This window comes from Saimiri boliviensis, chromosome 9, assembly GCF_048565385.1.
Source record: "Saimiri boliviensis isolate mSaiBol1 chromosome 9, mSaiBol1.pri, whole genome shotgun sequence".
In the NCBI taxonomy this organism is placed as follows: Eukaryota; Metazoa; Chordata; class Mammalia; order Primates; family Cebidae; genus Saimiri; species Saimiri boliviensis.
In genome coordinates this window covers 96433913-96455928 of record NC_133457.1, presented here as the reverse complement: position 1 = coordinate 96455928, position 22016 = coordinate 96433913, and the positions used below count along the sequence as shown (strand labels likewise).

Genomic DNA, 22016 nt, shown 5'->3' with positions numbered 1-22016 from the left:
ACTGTTATTATCAAAACAAAACGTAACAGCAAGTATTGACAAGGATGTGAAGAAAGGGGACTCTTGTGTGCTGTTGATAGAGCGAAAATTGGTACGGTCACTGCAGAAAACAGTGTGGATGTTCATCCAAATTAAAATGAAAAATAGAACTACCATGTGATGTGGCAATCCCACTTCTGAGTGTATCCAAAAGGGAATGATATCAATGTCTGCACCCCCAAGTTCATTGCAGCATTATTCATCATTGCCAAGATATGGAAACACTGCAGTTCCATGCAGTGCCCTATAGAACTGGACAATCTTCCTCTAGACTTTCACCTCAGATGGTGCTGTAATATATATAGTTTTTGTGCTAGTCACAGTGTAGCACTATAGACAACGCACACTGTTACAAATTATAGCTGTAAGCTATAATTTATATCTAATATCAATATATATATTTATAACTATATATTATTTCTATTTATAAACATAAAAAGTATGTATGTTCTGGAGGAAAAGTTTCACAAAGGCAAAAGTGCCCATGGAAGTCACCATGCAGCTCTGGTTGGTACCTTGAAATTGGCCATGGTGGGAATGTTGACATGACAAAAATCAGGAAGTGCTACCAATCAGGGCTTGAATTTTTGTTTTGCTAGGAACATTTTTTTTTTCTGTAAAGGGTCAGGATCAGTAAATATTTGGGGCTTTGCCAACCATATGGTTGTGTTGTTAACTACTCAACTCTGCCATCTTAGTGCAAAAGCATCCACAAATGTTACGTAAATAATAGACATGGCTGTGTTCCAATAAAGTGTAGTTTGCCATAGTTTGCCAAACCCTGGTCTAGACTTAAAGCGATGGAGAAAAATGCTAACGTTTCAGATTAAATTTAACAGTGTGCAGTGTCTATAGCTGTTGCATTGTGACTAGCACAAAAATGTGACTTTATTTGAAACTCCCTGTTGAACAAAGAATTTGCTCATATCATTGACTAGGTCAATTTCGGATACATGTCTTCTTTATTTCACTTTCACCTTATTCGTGAATATAACCAAAACTATCAACCCACATTCATGTTGGCACTATACTAGGAAAGGGTATGTTGTCAAGCAAGTTAGCACTGTGGGCAACTGAAGCTTAATCCCGTGGAGAAGCTCTGGGAAATGATGCAAACCACACACCTTAGAGTTACCCCACCCGGGGGCAAGGCAGCAAGGCTATTTATACACCAACTCTCAAAAGTCTTTAGTTGAGTACTGTTCCCAGAGGGTGTTAATTCCTTGGCACTTTCAGCCTTCTGGGAACACTGGCAGCTGGGGCTTTTTGCAGTTTTAGGGAAAAAAATCCTCAGAAACAGTGATGCAGAATAATGGCCCCTGAAAAGTCCAGCCCACTCTAAGAGCTATGAGCAGGGCACTGGCAGTGCGTGCCGCACCCTTGGAGGTGAGAGTCTACAGGAAGACTGTCCAGGTCGATATGGTGGTTGTGCTGTAAAATGTCCCCAGGGATCCAGGTTTCATCCAGCTTTCCCATCTTTAGAGTTTGTTTAACTTCTTCAGGGTCCAAGATGGCAGCTATAGCTCCAGCCTTCACATGCACATTCTAGGCAGCAAAGTAGGGGAAGAGATAAAAAACAATGGACCTACATCGAACTGCAGGTAACTCCCTTAACACACACACGTATACTATATCACACACCACCACAGCTGGCTAATACAACTATACATATATCTATTTAACACACACACATGTACTATATCACACACCACCACAGATGGCTAATATAACTCTACATATATCTATTTAACACACACACGTATACTATATCACACACCACCACAGCTGGCTAATCTAACTATACATATATCTATATCTAACCTCTATCTATCTGTCTATCTATCTATCTATCTATCTATCATCTATCTGAAGGGGCAAAGATCCTATACCACTTGTCCTTTAAGAAAGGTCCCTGGGCCAGGTGCAGAGGTTCATGCCTGTAATCCCAGCACTTTGGGGGGCCAAGGTGGGAGGATCGCTTGAACCTAGGAGTTTGAGACGAGCTGGCCAACACGGTGAAGACACTGTCTCTACAAAAAATTTAAAAATTAGTTGAGCATGCACCTGTGGTCCCAGCTACTCAGGAGGCTGAGGCAGGAGAATCCACTGGAGCTTGAGACTTCGAGGCTACACTGAGCCACGATTGCACCACTGCACTCCAGCCTGGGCAACAGAGTGAGACCCTGTCTCAAAACAAACAAACACAAAAAATGAAAGATCCCTGGAAGCTGCTACATTCCACTTTCCACCTACAACCCGTTGATCAGAACTTAGTCACACTTTGCTGCAAGGGGGAGGTAGAGTACGGCCTTCATTCTGAGTGGTCACGTGTTCCTGATGAAAATTCTGTGTCTCTAGAGCAGGCGTCCCCAAACTACGGCCTGCGGACCGCATGCGGCCCCCTGAGGCCATTTATCCGGCCCCCCGCCGCACTTCATGAAGGGGCACCCCTTTCATTGGTGGTCAGTGAAAGGAGCACAGTATGTGGCGGCCCTCCAATGGTCTGAGGGACAGTGAACTGGCCCCCTGTGTAAAAAGTTTGGGGACGCCTGCTCTAGAAGAAGGAGGAGCTCTCATGAGATCTGGCGGGGGTTGGGGGGAGAAGAAGAGGGAGCATGGCTATGGGGACAACTAGCAGTCATTGCCGGCCCCTACAGTGGAAAGGATGGGCCGAGCATGGTTGTTCATGCCTGTAATCCCAGCACTGTGGGAGGCCGAGACAGGTGGATTGCCTGAGGTCAGGAGTTTGAGACCAGTCTGACCAATATGGCAAAAACCTGTCTCTATTAAAAATACAAAAATTATCTGGGCGTGGTGGTGGGCACCTGTAATCCCAGCTACTTGGGAGACTGAGGCAGGAGAATTGCTTGGACCTAGGAGGCAGAGGTTGCAGTGAGTGGAGATTGCACCACTGCACTCCAGCCTTGGGGACAAGAGAGAAATTCCGTCTCAAAAAAAAGGAAGGGAGACAAATGGAGTGCAAATTAATATAGTCTTATGGTCAGAATATAATGTGATGGGGACAGATACATGATCAAATCAAGGGTCCAGTTAGGGGAATAAGGCAGTAGCTTTCTTCCATATTATAGGGGGAAAATGAAACAAATGCTTTATATATATTTAAACTCAAGCCACAACTAGGGGTAGACTGAAACAAGTCATTAGTGCCTTAGAAAGGAGCATGGTACCCTTGCCTTCTTTTGCCACCTTCTGGGGGCAGACTGCATGTAGAACTGGTGACACAAAATTCATCCCCATGTTTTTGTTTCTTTAATTAATAAACTTTTTTTCCCCTAGAGACAGAATCTCACTCTGTTGCCTAGGCTGGGGGGCAGTGGCATGATCATAGCACACTAATTAATAGACTTTTTTACCTGCTAGAGACAGAGTCTCACTCTTGCCTAGGCTGGAGTGCAGTAGTGTCCTCATAGCACATTACAGTCTGGTACTCTTCGGCTCAAGTGATACTCCCACCTCAACCTCCGAAAATACGGGGATTACAGGTGTGAGGCACTGTGCCCAGACGACAAAATTTTAAAAGCAGTTGTAAGTATACAGAAAAATGATTAGTAAGCACAGAGTTCTCATATACACCTTCAGCTTGCCCCCAATTTCCCCTATTATTAACATCTTGTGTTAGTGTGATACATTTGTTACAATCAATGATCTGGTGTTGATACATTATTAACTAAAGTCCACACCTTACATATGGGATCATTTCTCGTGTTGCAACTCTGTGAGTTTGGGAAGATGTATAGTGACATGTATACGCCATCACAGTTTCATATAGAATAGTTTCAAGGCCCTAAAAACCCTGTGTTCCACCTATTCACCTCTCCCTCCCTCCGCACGCCAAACCCCTGGTAACCACCGACTTTGTTGCTGCCTCCATAGTTTTGCTTTTCCAGAATGTCATATGGCTGGAATCGTACAGTATGAAGCCTTTTCAGATTGGATTCTTTCTTAGCAATCTATATTTAAGCTTTCTGCATGTCTTTTTATGGTTTGACAGCACTTTAAAAAAACATTTATTTATTTATTTATTTATTTATTTTTGAGATGGAGTCTCTGTCACCCAGGCTGGAGTGCAATGGCACAATCTCGGCTCACCGCAACCTCCGCCTCCCGGGTTCAAGTGATTCTCCCGCCTCAGCCTCCCAAGCAGCTGGAATTACAGGCACCCACTACTGCACCCAGTATTGTATTTTTAGTAGAGACATGGCCAAGCTGGTTTCGAACTCCTGACCTCAGGTGATCCACCCGCCTTGGCCTCCCAAAGTGCTGGGTGTGAGCCACTGTGCCCGAACTTTTTGTTTTTTGGAATGGGGTTTCACCATGTTGGCCAGGCTGGTCTTGAACTCCTGACCTCGTGATCTGCCCACCTTGGCCTCCCAAAGTGCTAGGGTTACAGGTGTGAGCCACTGCGCCCAGCGTCTGGCCTATTTTTAAATGTTCCTTTTAAGACAGAGTTTCACTCTGTCGCCCAGGCTGGAGTGCAGTAGTGCAATCTCGGCTGACTGCAACCTCTGCCTCCCAGGTTCAAGTGATTATCGTGCCTCAAGAAGTAGCTGGGACTACGGGTGTTTGCCATGAAGCCCAGCTGATCTTTTTGTATCATTAGTAGAGATAGGGTTTTGCTGTAATGGCCAGGCCGGTATCAAACTCCTGGCCTCAAGTGATCCACACTTCTCAGCCTCCCAAAGTGCTGGGATTGTAAGTGTGAACCACTGTGCTTGGCTATTTATTTATTCATTTATTTTGAGACAGGGTCTCATTCTGTCACCCAGGCTGGAGTGCAGTGGCACAATCACGGCTCCCTGCAGCCTAGACCTCCTGGGCTCGGGCGATCCTCCTACCTCGGTCTCCTGAGTAGCTAGGACTGCAGGCACCCACCACCACACCTGGCCAATATTTGCATTTTTTGTAGAGATGGGGTTTCACTGTGTTGCCTAGGCTGGTTTCGAATTCCTGGGTTCAAGTGATCCACCTGCCTTGGCCTCCCAGAGTGTTGGGATTACAGGCATGAGCCACTGTGCCCAGCCAAAATTATTTATTTATTTAATCTCACTCTCTTGCCCAGGCTGGAGTGCAGTGACACAATCATGGCTCACTGCAGCCTCAATTTCCTGGGCTCAAGCAATCCTCCTGCTTCAGCATTCTGTGTAGAGCTGGGACCACAGTTGCATGCCACCACAGCCAGATACATTTTAAACTCTATGTACAGATGGGGGTCCCACTTGTTGCCCAGGCTAGTCTCAAACTTCTGGGCTCAAACAGTCCTCCCAACTTAGCCCCCCAAAGTGCTGGGATTATTTTCTTAGTGCTGAATAATATCCCGTTATATGAATATACTGAAATTTGTTTATCCATTCGCCTACTGAAGGACATCTTAATTGTTTCCAAGTTTTGGCATTTATGAATAAAGCTGCTATAAATATCCATGTGCATGTGTGTGTGTGTGTGTGTGTGTGTGTGTGTGTGTGTGTAGACATAAGTTTTCAACTCACATGGGAGCACAATTGCTGAATTGTGTGGTAGTATATGCTTAGTTTGGTAAATACCTTCCAAAGTGGCTGTACCATTGTACATTCCCACCAGCAAAGAATGCGATTCCTGTTGCTCCACATCCTCATCAGCATTTGGTGTCATCAGTGTTTTGAATCTTAGCCTTTTTAGCAGATGTGGAGTGGTGTCTTATCATTTTATTTGCATTTCCCTAATAACATATGATATGGAGCATCGTTTCACATGCTTATTTGCTATCTGTATATCTTCCTTGGTAAGGTATCTGCTTAGATCTTTCATACGTTTTTAAATTGAGTTTTTCTTTTATTCTTGGTTTTTAAAAGTTCTTTATATATTGCGGATACCAGTCCTTCATCAGATACGCCTTTTGCAAATATTTTCTCCATGCTTGGGACTCATGTTTTTCTTTTCTCTGTCCTTCTTCCTCCCTCCCTGCCTCCCTCTCTCTCTTTCTCTCTTTCCCTCTGTCCTTCTTTCCTTTTCTCTCTTTCTTTCTCTTTCCCTCTTTCTTTCTCTCTTTCTTTCTTGTTTCCATCTTGTTGCCCAGGCTGGAGTACAATGGTGAGATCTTGCCTCACTGCAACCTCCACCTCCTGGGTTCAAGCAATTCTCCTGCCTCAGCCTCCTGAGTAGCTGGGACTACAGGCACCTGCCACCACACCCAGCTAATTTTTGTATTTTTAGTTAAGACAGGATTTTGCCATGTTGACCAGCCTGGTCTCAAACTCCTGGGCTCAAGTGATCCACCTGCCCTGGCCTCCCAAAGTTCTGGAATTACAGGTGTGAACCACCATGCTCAGCCATGTTTTTATTTTCTTAATAGTGTCTTTTGCAGAGCAGAGTTTTTAATTTTAAAGAAGTACGATTTATCTTTTTTTTTTTTTTTCTTTTGTGGATCATGCTTTTGGTGTTGTATCTATCCCCATGTTTTTACCTTTTTGGTCACCAGAGAGACAAGTCAGTGTTGGTTTGGGCAGTATAAATTGAAAGAGCAGGAGGGCAGGAATTGATCCCTTGACTTTGTCCCCAAGCAATAGATTCCAACTCTTGATATCGTGCCTTAGTTGCTGTGGCTATCACGCTTCTATGAAACAAAACAACCTCGGAATGCAAAGGCTTGTCATAATAAGCATCTATTTCTCTCTCACATGTCCACAGCTCAGATGGAGTTCTTTTGATCTAGGCTGGGCTCAGGCCTGCAGGTTCATCTAGGTCTGCTCCATCTGTCACTCATCTTCCTTGGACCATGTTCTTTTCAGGGCAAAAGGCTGGAAGGCAAGCCCAGCCCCACAAGCACATCTCAAGCCTCTGCTTGCATCACATCTGCTAACATCCCATTGCCTAAAGCAAGTCTCATGATCAAGTTCAACACTGACGGAGCAGGGAAGTGTGCTCCTCCCATTGGATTATTATCACATATCATAAGGGCAGATTTCCATCATAAGACCCTGGGCTCTGCTTCCAGGTACCCAAGACACACATTAAAAAGCAAGAAAGTAATTAAATGAGCAACTAGGTAAGTTGAAACACTACTAGATTTATTTTCTACCGTTCTTATATTCAGTTCCTAAGGTCAGAACCCCACACTACTGAGGGGTACAGAATCAAGTTCATGTAGAATTTCATGGGACCCTGGAGGGTGATGTGATGTAGAACCTTCAGGGGATGCAATAATATAGAAAGGCATTGTTTGCTTTTCACTCCTTGTCCACTTCTTTTTGTCTTTCTGTGATAAAAAAAAAAAAAAAAACTAGCTGCCAGGGACTTTCAGCTGAGGCAATATTCAAGAAGCCCCCAGCACTTCATCTTCTCTGCTTCCTACACAGGGCTCCCACCCTTCCACTGAGAGCTTCCCTTGTAGGGTACTAAACACTTCTCAGCAGCCATATCTCCAGACCAGGATTCCTGCAACAGTAAATACCATCTCAACAAGTATGATGGCTGCTTGGCGGGAAACGTTAGGTTTGGGGGAAGTCCCCAGCCCTGGGGAGCTGGAAGCTGACAGCTCTTGTAGCAATGTGGCCTAACAGGAAAGTCAGGATCCCAGATCATGAGAAACCATCCTGGAAGACCCAGCTCCTTGGAGGCAAAACCCATCCAGCATCTGGAGACCAGCGGAGAAGGCAGAATAATTCTCCCTCTACTGAAAGATGTTCACGTCCTGACCCTCAGAGCCTGTGAAAATGTTACCTTGCATGGCAAAAGGGGCTTTGCAAAGCTGATTAAGAATCCTGAGATGAAAAGATCATTCTGAATTATCCAGGTGGATCCAAGGGGTTCTTGCAAATGAAAGAGGGGAAGAAGACTCAGAGTCAGAGAAGATATGAGAACGAAAGCAAAGTTTGGAGGAATGAATGAAACGGACTGATGAGCGAAGGAATGGGAGCAGCCTCTAGAAGCTGGGAAAGGCAAGGAAACAAATTCTGCCTTAGAGGCTCCAAAAGAAATGCAGCCTTGCCAACCCATTCAGTCCCTCTGACTTCTGGAACAGTAAGGTTATACATTCATCTATCTATCCATCTATTCATCCATTCATCCATTCATTTATCTACTGAGACAGAGTCTTGCTCTGTCACCCAGGCTGGAGTGCAGTGGCACAATCTCGGCTCACTGCAACCTCCGCCTCCCGGGTTCAAGCAATTCTCATGCCTCAGCCTCCCCAGTAGCTGGAATTACAGGTGCCTACCATCATGCCTGGCTAATTTTTGTATTTTTAGTAAAGACTGGGTTTCACCATGTTGGCCAGGCTGGTCTTGAACTCCTGACATCAAGTGATCCACCTGCCTCAGTCTCCCAAAGTGCTGGGATTACAGGCATGAGCCATTGTGCCCGGCCCAATAAGGTTATACATTTGTGTTGTCTTAAGCTACCAAATGCATGGTAATTTGTTACAGGAGCAAGAGGAAACTAATACCAGCCAGCAACTATTTTAGGGCAGTTAGAAAACTTCACACGTTGAACCCCAATTTTCTCTCCTTTCTCTCTTTGTTTCTTTTTGTTTGTTTGTTTTTGAAGCTGTCACTCAGGCTGGAGTGCAGTGGCACGATCAGAGCTCACTGCGGCCTCGACCTCCTGGGCTCAAGCACTCCCCAGCAACTCGGTCTCCCAAAGCACTGGTGTTACAAGTCAGAGCCACTGCACCCAGTCTGAATCCCACTTGCCTTTGTATTCTGGTCCCCAGGAGAGTCCTTCACACTTTCTGACTTGTCATACAGGAAGAAGGCGCATAGATATTCAGGAATTGGAAGGACAGGAAAACCAACCTTTGGGTAAAGATTTTGGCATTTATATCTTTTATTTAAATATTCATTTCACTATTTTGAAAGTTTCCCATCCAAACCACAGCTGTAACTGAAATCCAACCATTCCAGGAAACAGAAATATCAAGTTGGGGGCTTCCTGAGAATGTCAGATTATGGATTGCTAGAGTCAAAAAGAGATTTTCCAGTCCAACCTACCCACTGGACAGATGAGGAAACTGTGGCTGAAGCCAGGGTGGGTGTCTGGGAGTAGGAAGGTGGCCTGGGCCCTGGTGGGTGGTGCTGGAGCCACCTTGCAGCCACCACCTGGGCCCCTGGCCCTGTCCTGGTCCTGCCCATTATGGCTGCTGTTGGTACTGGCTCTCTGTGGCCGTGTAGAAGTCATCCAGCACACTCTGGATGTATTCAAAGGTCGGCCGCTCCTCCGGACGGTTCTTCCAGCAGCGCGTCATGATGCTGTAGAGCTCCTCTGGGCAGTGCTCTGGGCGGGGCATCCGGTATCCACGCTCCAGAGCTCGGATCACTTCAGGGTTTGACATCCCTGAAAAGGAGCCATGGAATTAAAAAGGAAGCAGTTGGGAAATGAGATCCCAGAGGTGCCAGGCCCTGCGGCCTCACCAGCAGCCATCACTCCCCACCTCACCTTGCAAGCTGAGCCCCTCCCACTGTGAAAGGCAGAGACTTCCTCCTCCAGCTTCACTTGCAGCTAGGACATGGGCCTGGGACATGGTTTTGGCCAATGGGAGCTGACAGGGAGGTCTGCTGGGAGACACCAGGAAAGGTTTTCCTCCCACTCAGAGGACAGTCTTTGGAAAACACACCCTTCGTCTCTTCCTTTGGACACTGTGAGCTACTTATGATACTCAGAACTGCAATCACCATCTTACCACATGGAGAACATCACCACAGAGGCAGGAACTCAGAGTCCTGACTCAGTCCTGCAGAGCCACTGAACTAACCAGTCACCAGTGCCAGAGGGGGAGTAATAGCTTGCTCTGTTTCAGTTACTCTTAGTCTGTCATTTTGTGGCTTGCAGCAGAACACATCCTTCTGGATTTGGCGTCTATAGTGTGTTGTCTGGTTTTGCCTAGTGCATTCTCAGGACAAAACAGTCAGGTGACCAGATTCAGTGTCACCCTGTGAGTGGGACCATTTTCTTGTTCAATTTAAGTTTTTATTAGTTATTCATAAGAACAGCAGCGTCCTTGATCCCCAATTTTATATTATTAGTTTCAAACTCCAAACTTGGGAGGCCCAGGTATTTGGATCACTTGAGATCAGGAGTTTGAGACCAGCCCGGACAACACAGTGAAACCCCCTCTCCACTGAAAATACAAAAACTAGCCACATGTGATGGTGCACACTTGTAATCCCAGCTGCTCGGGAGGCTGAGGCAGGACAATCGCTTGAACCCACGAGGTGGAGGTTGCAATGAGCCGAGATGATGCCAGTATACTCCAGCCTAGGCAACAGAGCAAGACTCCAGCCCAAAGAAGTAAATAAATAAAAAGTAACATATCAGAAAATAAAGGTGACTGCAATTCTGACCTCTACTGCTGTAAATAAATGAACTCAAATGCCTCCTTTACTTGTAGGTCTCTATACTTAAGTCATCTCAAATTTAAGAGGGTTAAAATGGAGTTCTCCAATTTATTTCTTCTTTTTTTCTTTTTGAGATGGAATCTCGCTCTGTAGCCTTGGCTGGAGTGCAGTGGTTTGATCTCAGCTCACTGCAACCTCTGCCTCCTGGGTCCTGGTTCAAGCAATTCTCCTACCTCAGCCTCCCAAGTAGCTGGGATTATAGGCACGAGCCACCATGCCCAGCTAATTTTTTTTTTTTTTTTTTAAGTAGAGACGGGGTTTCACCATGTTGTCCAGTCTGGTCTTGAACTCCTGACCTCGTGATCCACCAGCCTCGGCCTCCCAAAGTGCTGGGATTATAGGTGTGAGCCACCGTGCCCTGCCAGAGCTCCCCAGTTTCTATCCCTAGACCATCACCCACCCTGTGGTGCAAAGCCAGGGTAATCATCTTTGATTCTCTCTCCCTCACCTCCTAAGTCAGCAAGTCAGATCTTTCCTTCTTTTGAAACGTAGCACGAGTTCATCAATGTATGCCTGTCACAAATCCACCACCCTATGCCTGGGTCACTGCTGTGGCCTCCTCATGGGCTGCCACCCTGTTCCCCTTCCTTCCCATTCATGCTTCACGCTGAGCTAAAGCATCACTTAAAAAAGGAAATCACCAGCCCAGCAACATAGCACCACCTTGTCTCTCAAAAAATTTTTAAAAATTAACTGGGCATGGTGGTGTGTGTGTGTAATCCCAGCATTTTGGGAGGCCAAGGCTGGAGGATTGTTTGAGCCTGGAAGTTTGAGACCAGGCTGGACAACATAGTGAGACCAAGTCTTTACAAAAAATACATATAGAACAAATAGCCAGGCATGGTGGCTCGTGCCAGTGGTCCCAGATACTTGGGAGGCTGAAGAGGGATGATCACTTGAGCCTAGGAAGTTGAGGCTGCAGTGAGCTATGATTGCACTGCTGCACTCCAGCCTGGGCGACAGAGTGAGACCTTGTCTGAAAAAGAAAGAAAGAAAGAAAGAAAAGCATGGAGTAAGGACAAGATCTGATTCACAGTTTAGAATTATCCTTCTGGCTGCAAGTGGAGAATGGGCTGTAGGATGCGTGGGGAGAATGCAGTGAGACCGACGAGGAGGTCGCTGTGCCATCCGTGGGAGAAGATGCTGGCCTGGATGCAGTGGAGACTGCAGGGTTCACAGTGGTGAGACTTGGGATGTGTTTTGGAGTCCAGTAGCCAAAACCTTGTGACTGCTTAGATGTCGTAGGGGTGAGGCTGGGCATGGTGGCTCACATCTGTAATCCCAGCACTTTGGGAGGCTGAGGCAGGTGGATCACCTGAGGTCAGGAGTTCGAGACCAGCCCGGCCAGCATGGTGAAACTCTGTCTCTACTAAAAATACAAAAATTAGCCAGACATGGTGGTGGGCACCTGTAATCCCGGTTACTCAGGAGGCTGAGGCAGGAGAATCGTTTGAACCCAGGAGGCGGAGGTTGCAGTGAGCTGAGATCATGCCATTGCACTCCAGCTTGGGCAACAAGAGTGAGACTCTGTCTCAAAAAAAAAACAGTAATAGGGGTGAGAGAGAAGGAAGGGCCAAGGAAGCCCCCAGATTTCAGGCTTAAGACACTGAATGGGTGGTGGTGCCTTTAACTAAGATGGGAAAGGTGAGGGAAAGTTGGGGGTGAGGATCAAGAACTCAATTTGAATGGGCACGTTGATGAGATGAAACCATTGCCAGGCTGGGCCCTGAAAGCAGCCCCGAGCTGATGCCGCTTCCCTACCTGGGTAAGGGATTCGGCCATAGGTGACGATTTCCATCAGCAGGACACCAAAGGACCAGACGTCTGACTTGATGGTGAAGGAGCCAAAGTTGATGGCCTCAGGAGCTGTCCATTTGATGGGGAACTTGGCCCCTGTAGGGTGGAGCAGAGCAGAGTCAGGGGAAGGCTGGGGAGCAGTGAGGGCTGGGACTCTGCTAAGGTGGGAAAACAGGCAAGGGCAACGGCTGCCAACATCTGCCCCTGCAGAACTGCAATTTCCCTGTTAGGTGGCCTCCCTGTGGAAGCAAGGGACATCCATCCTGAGGACAGATGGCCAGACAAGGAGGAGTGGGCAGAGGGATCTGGGGTGTGGCGTGGAAGTTCACTCTCTAAGAGGCCTCCTCGTTGATCAGCTGATACCCCAGGAAACTACAACTCCAAAGAGTGGAATCCCAGAGGTCACAGATCTTTGGGGACAGAAGGACTTCAGGGGATCTCGAGTCCAGGTTGTAGCCAATGCCTCAGTCTTCTGACCCCGGGCGATAGGGGAAGGAGGATTCTGACTCTCAGCCTATGAGGTTCCCACCAGTCACTGCGTGTCTCCCCCTTCCCTCCTCCCACATAGTCTGACATGGGTTTAGTTAGCCTTTTCAATTTTTTTTTTTCTTTTAGAGACAGGGTCTTACTCTGTTGCCCAGGCTGGAGGAGTGGCACAATCATAGGTCACTGCAGCCTTGAACTCCTGGCCTTGAGCTATCCTCCTGCCTCAGCCTCTCACGCAGCTGGGGCTAGAGGTGTGCACCACTATGCCCAGCTAATTTAAAAACAAAAACAAATAAACAAAAAAACTTGTCCAGGCACAGTGGGTCATGACAAGGCTTCCTTTTTTATAGAAAAGGAATATGAAGGGCTGGACACGCTGGCTCTTGCCTGTAATCCCAGCACTTTGGGAGACCGAGGTGGGTGTGGTTTCAGGTATTCAGGAGGCTGAGGCTGGAGGATTGCTTGAGCCCAGGAGTCAGAGGCTGCAGTGAGCTATGATCATACCTCCACTACAGCCTGGGTGACAGAGCAAGCACCTGTCTCTTCAAAAAATAAATAGGCCTGGTGTGGTGGCTCATGCCTGTAATCCCAGCTCTTTGGGAGGCCCAAGCAGGTGGATCACTTGAGGTCAGGAGTTTGAGAACAGCCTGGCCAACATAGTGAAACCCCTTCTCTACTAGAAATAAAAACTAGCCAGGCATAATGGAGTGTGATTAGGATCCCACCTGCTCAGGAGGCTGAGGCAGGACAATCGCTTGAACTCAGGAGGTGGAGTATGCAGTGAGCCGAGATCAAGCCAATGCATTCCAGGTTGGGAAACAGAGCAAGACTCTGTCTCAAAAAAATAAACAAATAAAAATTAAGCTAACAGAAAATAAAGGTGACTGCGATTCTGACCTCTATGATATAAATAAATTTTGCCTGTTTCTAACAGCTTTATTGAGCTAGAATTCACAGACCATACATTTCACCCATTTAAAGTACATAATTCCGTGGCTTTTAGAATAGTCATGAAGTTGTGGATTTCAGAATATTTTCATCACATTTCCCTGCAAAAAACCCACAGAAGTGACTCCCCATTTCTCCCGATTCCCCACCACCAGCTGCAGGCACGACTCATCTACTTTCTCTCTCTTTAGATTTGTCTGTTTTGGGCTGGGCCTGGTGGCTCACGCCTGTAATCCTAGCACTTTGGGAGGCTTGAGGTCAGGAGTTTGAGGCCAGCCTGGCCAACATGGTGAAACCTCGTCTCTACTCAAAATACAAAAATTAGCTAGGCGTGGTGGTATGTGCCTGTAATCCCAACTATTCAGGAGGTTGAGGCACAAGAATTGCTTGAACCTGGGAGGCAGAGGTTGTAGTGAGCTGAGATCATGCTAATATACTCCAGCCTGGGTGACAGATCAAGAGTACGTCTAAAAAAAAAAAAAAAAAAAGATGGCCTGTTCTGGACATTTCACAGAAGAGGAATTAAACAGTATGTGGTCTTTGTGTCAGCTTTCCCTTAACATAATGTTCTCAAGGATCATCTGTGTGCTGCCTGACATAGCATTTCATTCTATTTTGTGGCCAAATAATATTCCATTGTATGAATATACCACATTTTGTTTCTCTGTTCATCAGTCTGTGGACATTAAAGAGGGTTGTTTCCGTCTTTTGGCTGTTAGGAAGAATGCTTCCATGAACGTTCATATACAAGTTTTGTCTCTTTTTGAATTTTACAAAAATAAAAGCAATTGGCATGTACTCTTTTTTCGTCTAATTTCTTTCATTTTGCTATACCTGTGAGAGTTACCCATTTTGGTGCATTTAGCATTGGTTTGTGCTTTTTTTGAGGCACCAGGCTAATTTTTGTATTTTTAGTAGAGACAGGGTTTCACTATGTTGGTCAGGCTAGTCTGGAACTCCTGACCTCATGATCTGCCTGCCTTGACCTCCCAAAGTACTGGGATTACAGGCGTGAGCCACCGTGCCCAGCCTTTTTTTTTTTTTTTTTTTTTTTTAAGACAAGGTCTTGCTCTGTCCAGCAGGCTGGGTTCAGTGGCATGATCACGGCTTACTGCAGCCTCCACTGTCTAGACTCAAGTTAATTCTCTCACCCGAACCTCCTGAGTAGCTATGACTATAGGCATGTGCCACTATGCCTGGCTAATTTTTTAAATTTTTGTAGAGACTAGGTCTCCTGTGTTGCCCAGGCTGGTCTTGAGCTCCTGGGCTCAAGCAATCCTCCTGCCTCGGCCTCCCAAGTGCTGGGATGACAGGCATGAGTCACTGAGCCTGGCCGGTTTGTGCTTTTGCATCACTGCGTGGTATTAAATTCTGTGAATAAACCACAGTGCATACATCCATCTTCCTGCTTATGGACATTTGGGTATCGGCCCTATTTTTGTCTGTTATGCACAAAGCTGCTCTTGCCCTTCATTTCAACCTATATTGCCTAACTCCCTCTAAAATCTATCAGTACTTCTCCATCTGATCTAAAATCTCCTTCTCAAAGTCTCTGGGTGAGACTCTGAAGTTCAGGACATTATCCAGAAGTATCCACCAAGCTCAAGAATGCACAGCGAAGACTGGGGCAGACCCTTGCATTTTGCCAATCACTCTCACACGTATCAACTCAACGCTCACAACCATCCAAATGGGCAACGTGGGCCCACCGGGCAGCGCTCCCTACCTTCCCGAGCCGTGTACTCATTGTCCTCGATGATCCGGGCCAGGCCGAAGTCGGCAATCTTACACACCAGGGCTGCGGAGACCAAGATGTTGGCGGCTCGGAGGTCTCGGTGGATGTAGTTCCTCTGCTCGATGAAGGCCATGCCTTCTGCAATCTGCACCCCGAACAGAGACACTTCTGTCCTCAGACCTGGCTTGTGCCAAGAGGGCCCCGCCCGAAAGCAGCAGAGAGGTGTGCAAGCGGAAGACCATGGGAAATGTCGGCACCAGCCCTCAGTCTTTTGTTGGGAAGGCCCCGGGGCTCAGGATGGCATTCAGGTTGGGGGGATCCCTAAGGCCTGGGTCACTTTGAGGGATTCTCTAGAGTTCCAAGACTTTCAGAGAGCACTTTGAAGTGTTCTCAAGGAAAAGGCAATGGGACTATTTCTCCAGGACCTATTCCTCCAGGAACACACACACACACACACACACACACACACACACACACACACGCACACACACACACAACTCTAGGACACTATGAAGAGCTTTCATCTTCAACGCTCTTTCTGGGGACAACCTAGGCTCATGTCATATTCTGCTATACCTCTTATATCTTTCTCATGCCCCAGCCCTGGGTAGGGAAAATTCACTTATTTACTCAACAGAAATCTACTGAGTGTCTTGTGGGTGCCAGACATGTTGCTCGAACAGGTGGTAAGCCAGGCAAAACCGCCACAGGTAGAAAGTCCTATAAAGAAAAGATAAAACAGGCCGGGCGTGGTGGCTTACACCTGTAATCCCAGCACTTTGGGAGGATGAAGTGGGTAGATCACTTGAGGCCAGGAGTTCGAGACCAGCCTGGCTAATATGGCGAAACCCTGTCTCTACTAAAAATACAAAAGGACGATGAGCGTGGTGGTGTACGCCTCTAATCCCAGCTGCTCAGGAGGTGGAGGCACGAGAATTGCTTGAACCTAGGAGGCAGAGGCTGCAGTGAGCCGAGATCATGTCACTGCAGCTTGGGTGACAGAGCAAGACTCTGTCTCAAAAAAGAAACAAAAGATAAAACAGAGTAACAAAATATGACCTGTAGAGGGCTTTTTCAGATTGGGTGTTCAGGGAAACCTGCTTTGAGGGAGTGAGATTTTAGCAGAGATAGGAATGATGATGATAATAATAAGTGTGTCACATAAGAATATTCTAGGCAGAGAGAACATCAGGTGCAAAGGCGCAGAGGTAGGAAAGAGCTTCGGTGTTCGTGGAACAGCACAGAGGCCAGCGTGGCCAGCAGAAGACGCCACAGAGAGAGTGTGGAGAGCTGAAGTGGAAAGGAGGCCTCAGTCATGAACAGCCTTGTCGGCCAGGACAGGAGGGTGGATTTTATTCTGAGCATGCTGGGGAGATATTAGAGGCCTTCGAGCAGAAGTGTGACATGTTCTGATGTACATTTAAAGATCACATGGCTGCCGAGTGAAACGGACTGCCTGGAGGATTCTTATCCACACCGGGGGCCCTAGAAGCCTTTGATGAAAACACAGGGATTATATCTTACAGTCATTTTTACTTACGAGGGTTTGGACAAAAGAGGTTGAAGATGAACCCTCAGATGCCCAGAAAGCAGCACTTTTGGCTTACAAACTGGGCTATGAGCAATCTGAGGCAGGAATGATCATGATCTCTGCTTTACAGACATGGAAACACTCGTTCCACTTCACACCACCAGAAACATTCTGAATGTCGGGCTCAAGCCAGTCTGAGGATTCCCAACCTAGTGCTTCCTGCTGCCTCTAAATAACTCAGCACTGCAGTGCTCCAGTGGACTGCAGCTGGGTGCAGTTTGATGAAATTACTCTGGAAGCGAGAGCGTCTGACTAGACAGAACAATCAAAGCACCACCAGCTGGCCTCCCAGCGTCTGAGGCAAGTGAGTGGCGCACTTGCAGGGAGTGGACAGCAGGGGACACCCGAGGCAGTTAGAATGGAGAGCCAGGCTTTTTTTTTTTTTTTTTTTTTTTTTTTTTTGAGACTGGCTCTTGCTCTGTCACCTAGGTTGGAGTGCAGTGGTGGGATCACAGCTCACCGCAACCTCTGTCCCCTGGGCCCCTGTGTTGCCCAGGCTGGGCTCAAACGGTCCTCTTGCCTCGGCCTCCCAAAGCGCTGGGATTACAGGCCTGAGCCGCCACGCTTAAGGGAGACGCAGACTTTTCAATAAAAGCTTGGAAGAGACTCTGATTTTGTTTGGAGTCGTAGGGAGTAGGGACGAGATAGGGATGAGGTTGCCGGGACGGATTGAAACAGCATCTTGGTCCTGGGAGTGTGGGAAATGTATGAGTCTTAGATGCATAGCTTGTTTACAAGATGATAAACACTTAAGTGACATTTACCTTGTGCTTTGGAGGAGGCATTTTTGCTGTCAGCCCCCTTTCCACAGATAAGAAAACTGAAGCCCAGAGAAATAGGTGAGTGGCCCCAGCTTACACAGCTTGCCAGCTGTGGAGCCCGGGCAGGAACTCCAAAAGCGCTGCCTGAGGTCTGTGCACTTGCCTGTTACTCTGCCCAACCTTTTTGCCTGGCTTTTCTTCTGGAACAAGCACCAATGCCAGGAGTTACCGCTGTTTGATCCCCACTGGCAGATGCTCATACTACTGATTTTCACAGGAGCTCAATGGGCCGGGGCTGACACCCGACTCAGGAGACAGCAGAGGATATTGGCTAAATGGCTCTGGAGCTGGACCAGCTTAGCTTGCGTGTTGCAGCTCTGTGATGTCAAGCAAATTGTGTCATCTCTCTGTACCTCACTTTCTTCTCTGTAATAGCACCTGGTTCCAAGGGGTCATGTGAAGATTAATCCCCTAAGCCTACATCAAGGGCTTAGCGGAGTGTCTGGCACATAGTGAAGTATATATTTCAGTAGTGGCTCCCGGTGCTCTCAGTAGGGGACAGTGGCACTCAGAGAGGTTAAGCTACTTGCTTGAAGCTACACAGGCAGAGCTGAGATCAAAACAAAACTCTATGTAACTCCTAAGCCCAGATGCTCATAGTGCTGCCTCTCAAGGGTTTGCAGACTGGAGGAGTAACCAGTAGGTTTATTGAGCCCAGGTGTCAGCACTGGGGGTTGATAAGGTGGTGAGATTTTACGATCCCCAGACAAGGTGCCATGAGGTTGGGCATTGGAACTGGGGTTTGCTTCCAAGAGTATCAGGGTGTCACAGCATCAGGCCTGGAAAGACCTGTAGAGCTCTTCAAAATGAATCCTACGGATGCTTCAAGATTATATGGGGCCGAGGGAGACAAAAGAAAGGCCACAGATAAGCCCCCCACCCTGCTTCAGTCAGAGCAGCTCTGTTTTGACTTGTTTGTATATACACGGCTACTGCATACCATTTCATTTGACCAACACAGCTGTGACTTCAGAAAAAAGAAAAAAGAAAAAAAAAATCCCGCATTGTGGTCCAGTTCCCTCATTTGACACATGGGGAGACTGAGACCCAAAGTGGGTTGGAGGTCAATAGCCAGTTGGTGGTGACAGGCTGGGGAACCCACCTGCTGCTCCAAGCTGCCTCTCTGAGTCTGGAGGTGAAGACCAAGGCCCCAGGTGGGCTCCTTCCTTCCCCTGGGCTCTGAGTCTACCTCTGCTTCTGGACCCAGAACCTCTTTTCCTTCCTTGGTTTGTTTCCCTTCTGTGAAACAGGGAGAGTGGCTCTTGCCCTGGTCCGTGACTGCTGCCCAGCAGGGTTTCTGCTAGTTTGAAGATGATAATATAGCAACAGACCGGTCTATTGTCTCCCAGGGGACTGGGCCCACTGGAGTGAAAACATATTTCCATATCCCTCTGGCATTCCAGGCTCTGAAAGTAGTCTTTTGTTATACCTTGTGGTGTCCTCTGGGCCCCTGGAATTTACATACTCAAATGAGCCCTGCCCTTGGCATCTGTAGCAGGCCCAGCTGAGGCCCAGGCTGGGTCTCACTGGACTCCCACCACCCCCTGGGCTCCTGCCGAGTAGGCTGAACTCCTTCACCTACTTTTGCACAGGCTGTTTCTTTTGTCTAGAAGACCCTTCCCTTTTCTCTTCATCTACTGAACTTCTACTCAGCCTTCAGACTCAGTCTGAAGGCCGCTTCCTCCAGGAAGCATTCTCTGATTGCTAAATGCTCTAACTCTGCACTCCAATAACACCCCATCCTCACACTCTGTTTCCCCACACATTGGAGAGAGCATGAGCGAGGACAGAAGTAAAAAAATCTGCTCAGGCTGGGGATGAGAGGAGCTGCAAAGGGCAAGAGAAACATGAGAAAGAAAAGGAGGTTTTCAGCAGTGTTTCTGCAATTTGCAAACATTACTTTGTTGGATACTGTAATTGTTTGACTCAGCCAAGACCCCTTGGGTCATGGTCCCTAAGAGATTCTGTTATTTAATGCCTTTCTTCCCATTTGGACTGTGAATTCTATTAGGACAGGAACATTTTCATTTTGTTCCCTGCTATATCCCCCATAATTAGCACAGTAACTTATGCAAGCCACTTAACCACACTGGGCCTCAGTTTCCTCATCTGTACTTTACTTCTTCTCTATGCCTCAATTTTCTATTCTGTAAAATGGGACGATAATTACCTCCCTGTGGCCAGACTGTTACACTGGTGGGGGGGGGGGGTCCCTGGGATTTGTGCCCTTAGTCAGTCCCCTCCCACACTGATTCTGGGCATAGCCATGTGACTTGGCCAATGGGTCATTAGCAAGCCTGATGCAGCTAGAGGCTTAATGAGAACCTGCTCATGAGGGCTTGGCCCCTTGTCCCGATCCATTTTGGAACCAAGCTGCTGTGCCATGAAGCAGCTCAGGCTGGGTGATTGGGTGGTGAGGGGCCACGTGGAGGCTGAGCCATGTCTTGGACATTCTAGCCTGGGCAAGTGCCAACAGGATGCATCCGCACCTCACTTTACAACAACGAGCAGAAGAACCACCCAGCTGAACCCAGGCAACCCAGAGGATCATGAGAAATAATAATTGCTATTGTTTCAAGCTAGTAGGACTTGGGGTGGTTTGTTATACCAAAATAGGTAACAAGAATCCCAGCCTATAAAGCTTATATGATGATTAAATGAATGAGTACACGTATAATTAAATACATGCAAAAAGCATAGTTTTATACTGAGCACTCAGTACATTTTACCCATTATTATTACTGCTATGGTCATAGTACATGGTCAGTAAATATTTGGCAAATAAAAAATTGAATCCCTGTCTCCCTTCCCCGTTTCCTCATTAGGCTCTCACCTGGGCTGAGAAGTCAATGAGTTGTGGCAAGGGCTGCTTGCTGCCCTCATCACTTTTCAGAAAATCCAGCAGGCTTCCTATATGGGGGAGAGCAGAGGAAGGTTTACTACTCTTATTATTTAATGGCAAAAGCCACAATGACTTTTGCACCAACATAATACTTTAGCAAGCGGTGAAGATTTTTCACAGTAGTAGATTTAAATAAAAATATTTGCTTGTGGCCAGGCACAGTGGCTCATGCCTGTAATCCCAGCATTTTGGGAGGATGAGGCGGGTGGATCACCTGAGGTTGGGAGTTCGAGACTAGCCTGACCAGCATGGAGAAACCCCATTTCTACTAAAAATACAAAATTAGCCAGGCATCGTGGCGCATGCCTGTAAACCCAGCTACTTGGGAGGCTGAGGTGGGAGAATCACCTGAACCCGGGAGGTGGAGGTTACGGTGAGCCGAGACTGCACCATTGCACTCCAGCCTGGGCAACAAGAGCAAAACTCTCTCAAAAAAAAAAAAAAATTTTTTTTTTTGTTTGTTTGCAAGTTCTAGTGTTTGAGAAAGAGAATTTGAGTTTTTGATTGCTAGATGGGTTCTGTGACTGAGACAGCCCCTGGGCCCGGATACCTGGGATCATGCCTTTACAGGACTGGCATAATTGCATAGTTGAAATAAAAAAGGCTGGAGGTTTCAAATCAGACTAAATGGGATTGCGTGAAATGATTCTGTTTATCCAAAAATGGGCAGAGTGGCTAGGCATGGGGCTCACGCATGTAATCCCAGCACTTTAGGAGGTCGAGGTGAGAGGATCACCTGAGGCCAAGAGCTTGAGACCAGCCTGGGCAACATAGCAAGACCCAATCACTAGCAGAATTTTATAAATATATATGTTAGGCCAGGCTCAGTGGTTCATGCTTGTAATCCCAGAGCTTTGGGAGGATTACTTGAGCCCAGGAGTTTGAGACCAACTGGGGCAAGATGGCAAGACCCTGTCTCCAGAAAAAATTTTTAGAAATTAGCTAGGTGTGGTAGCGCATGCCTGTAGTCCCAGCTACTGGGGAGACTAAGTCAGGAGGATCCCTGGAGCCTCAGAGTTCGAGGCTGCAGTGAACTATGATCACGCCACTGCATTCCAGCCTGGGCAGGCAGAGGGCAACCCTATCTCTAAAAATAAATAAGTAAATAAATAAATAAATAAATAAAATTAGCTGGGTGTGGTGGCATGGGCCTGTGGTCCCAGCTGCTTGGGGGGTTGGGATGGGAGGATCACTTGAACCCAGGAGTCATGATTGCACCATTGCACTCCAGCCTGAGTGACAGAGCAAGACCCTGTCCCTAAAAAACAAACAAACAAAAAATGGGCAGGGTTTGAAAATGGTTGTGAAA

General features: G+C 47.1%; 1 protein-coding gene across 2 annotated transcripts in view; it reads right to left on the bottom strand.

Moving 5' to 3' along the window:
• Positions 1–8805: 8805 nt before the first annotated feature.
• HCK (HCK proto-oncogene, Src family tyrosine kinase) overlaps positions 8806–22016 on the bottom strand; it is a 48418-nt gene continuing 35207 nt past the window's right edge. For both annotated transcript variants that reach the window (XM_039479719.2, XM_039479720.2), the window contains exons 10-13: positions 20639–20715; positions 15385–15538; positions 12189–12320; positions 8806–9366 (exon numbers count right to left, since the gene is read on the bottom strand). In XM_039479719.2, coding sequence (XP_039335653.1) covers positions 9164–9366; positions 12189–12320; positions 15385–15538; positions 20639–20715 — 566 coding nt within the window. In that variant the 3' untranslated portion in view covers positions 8806–9163. The remainder of the gene's footprint in view (positions 9367–12188; positions 12321–15384; positions 15539–20638; positions 20716–22016) is intronic.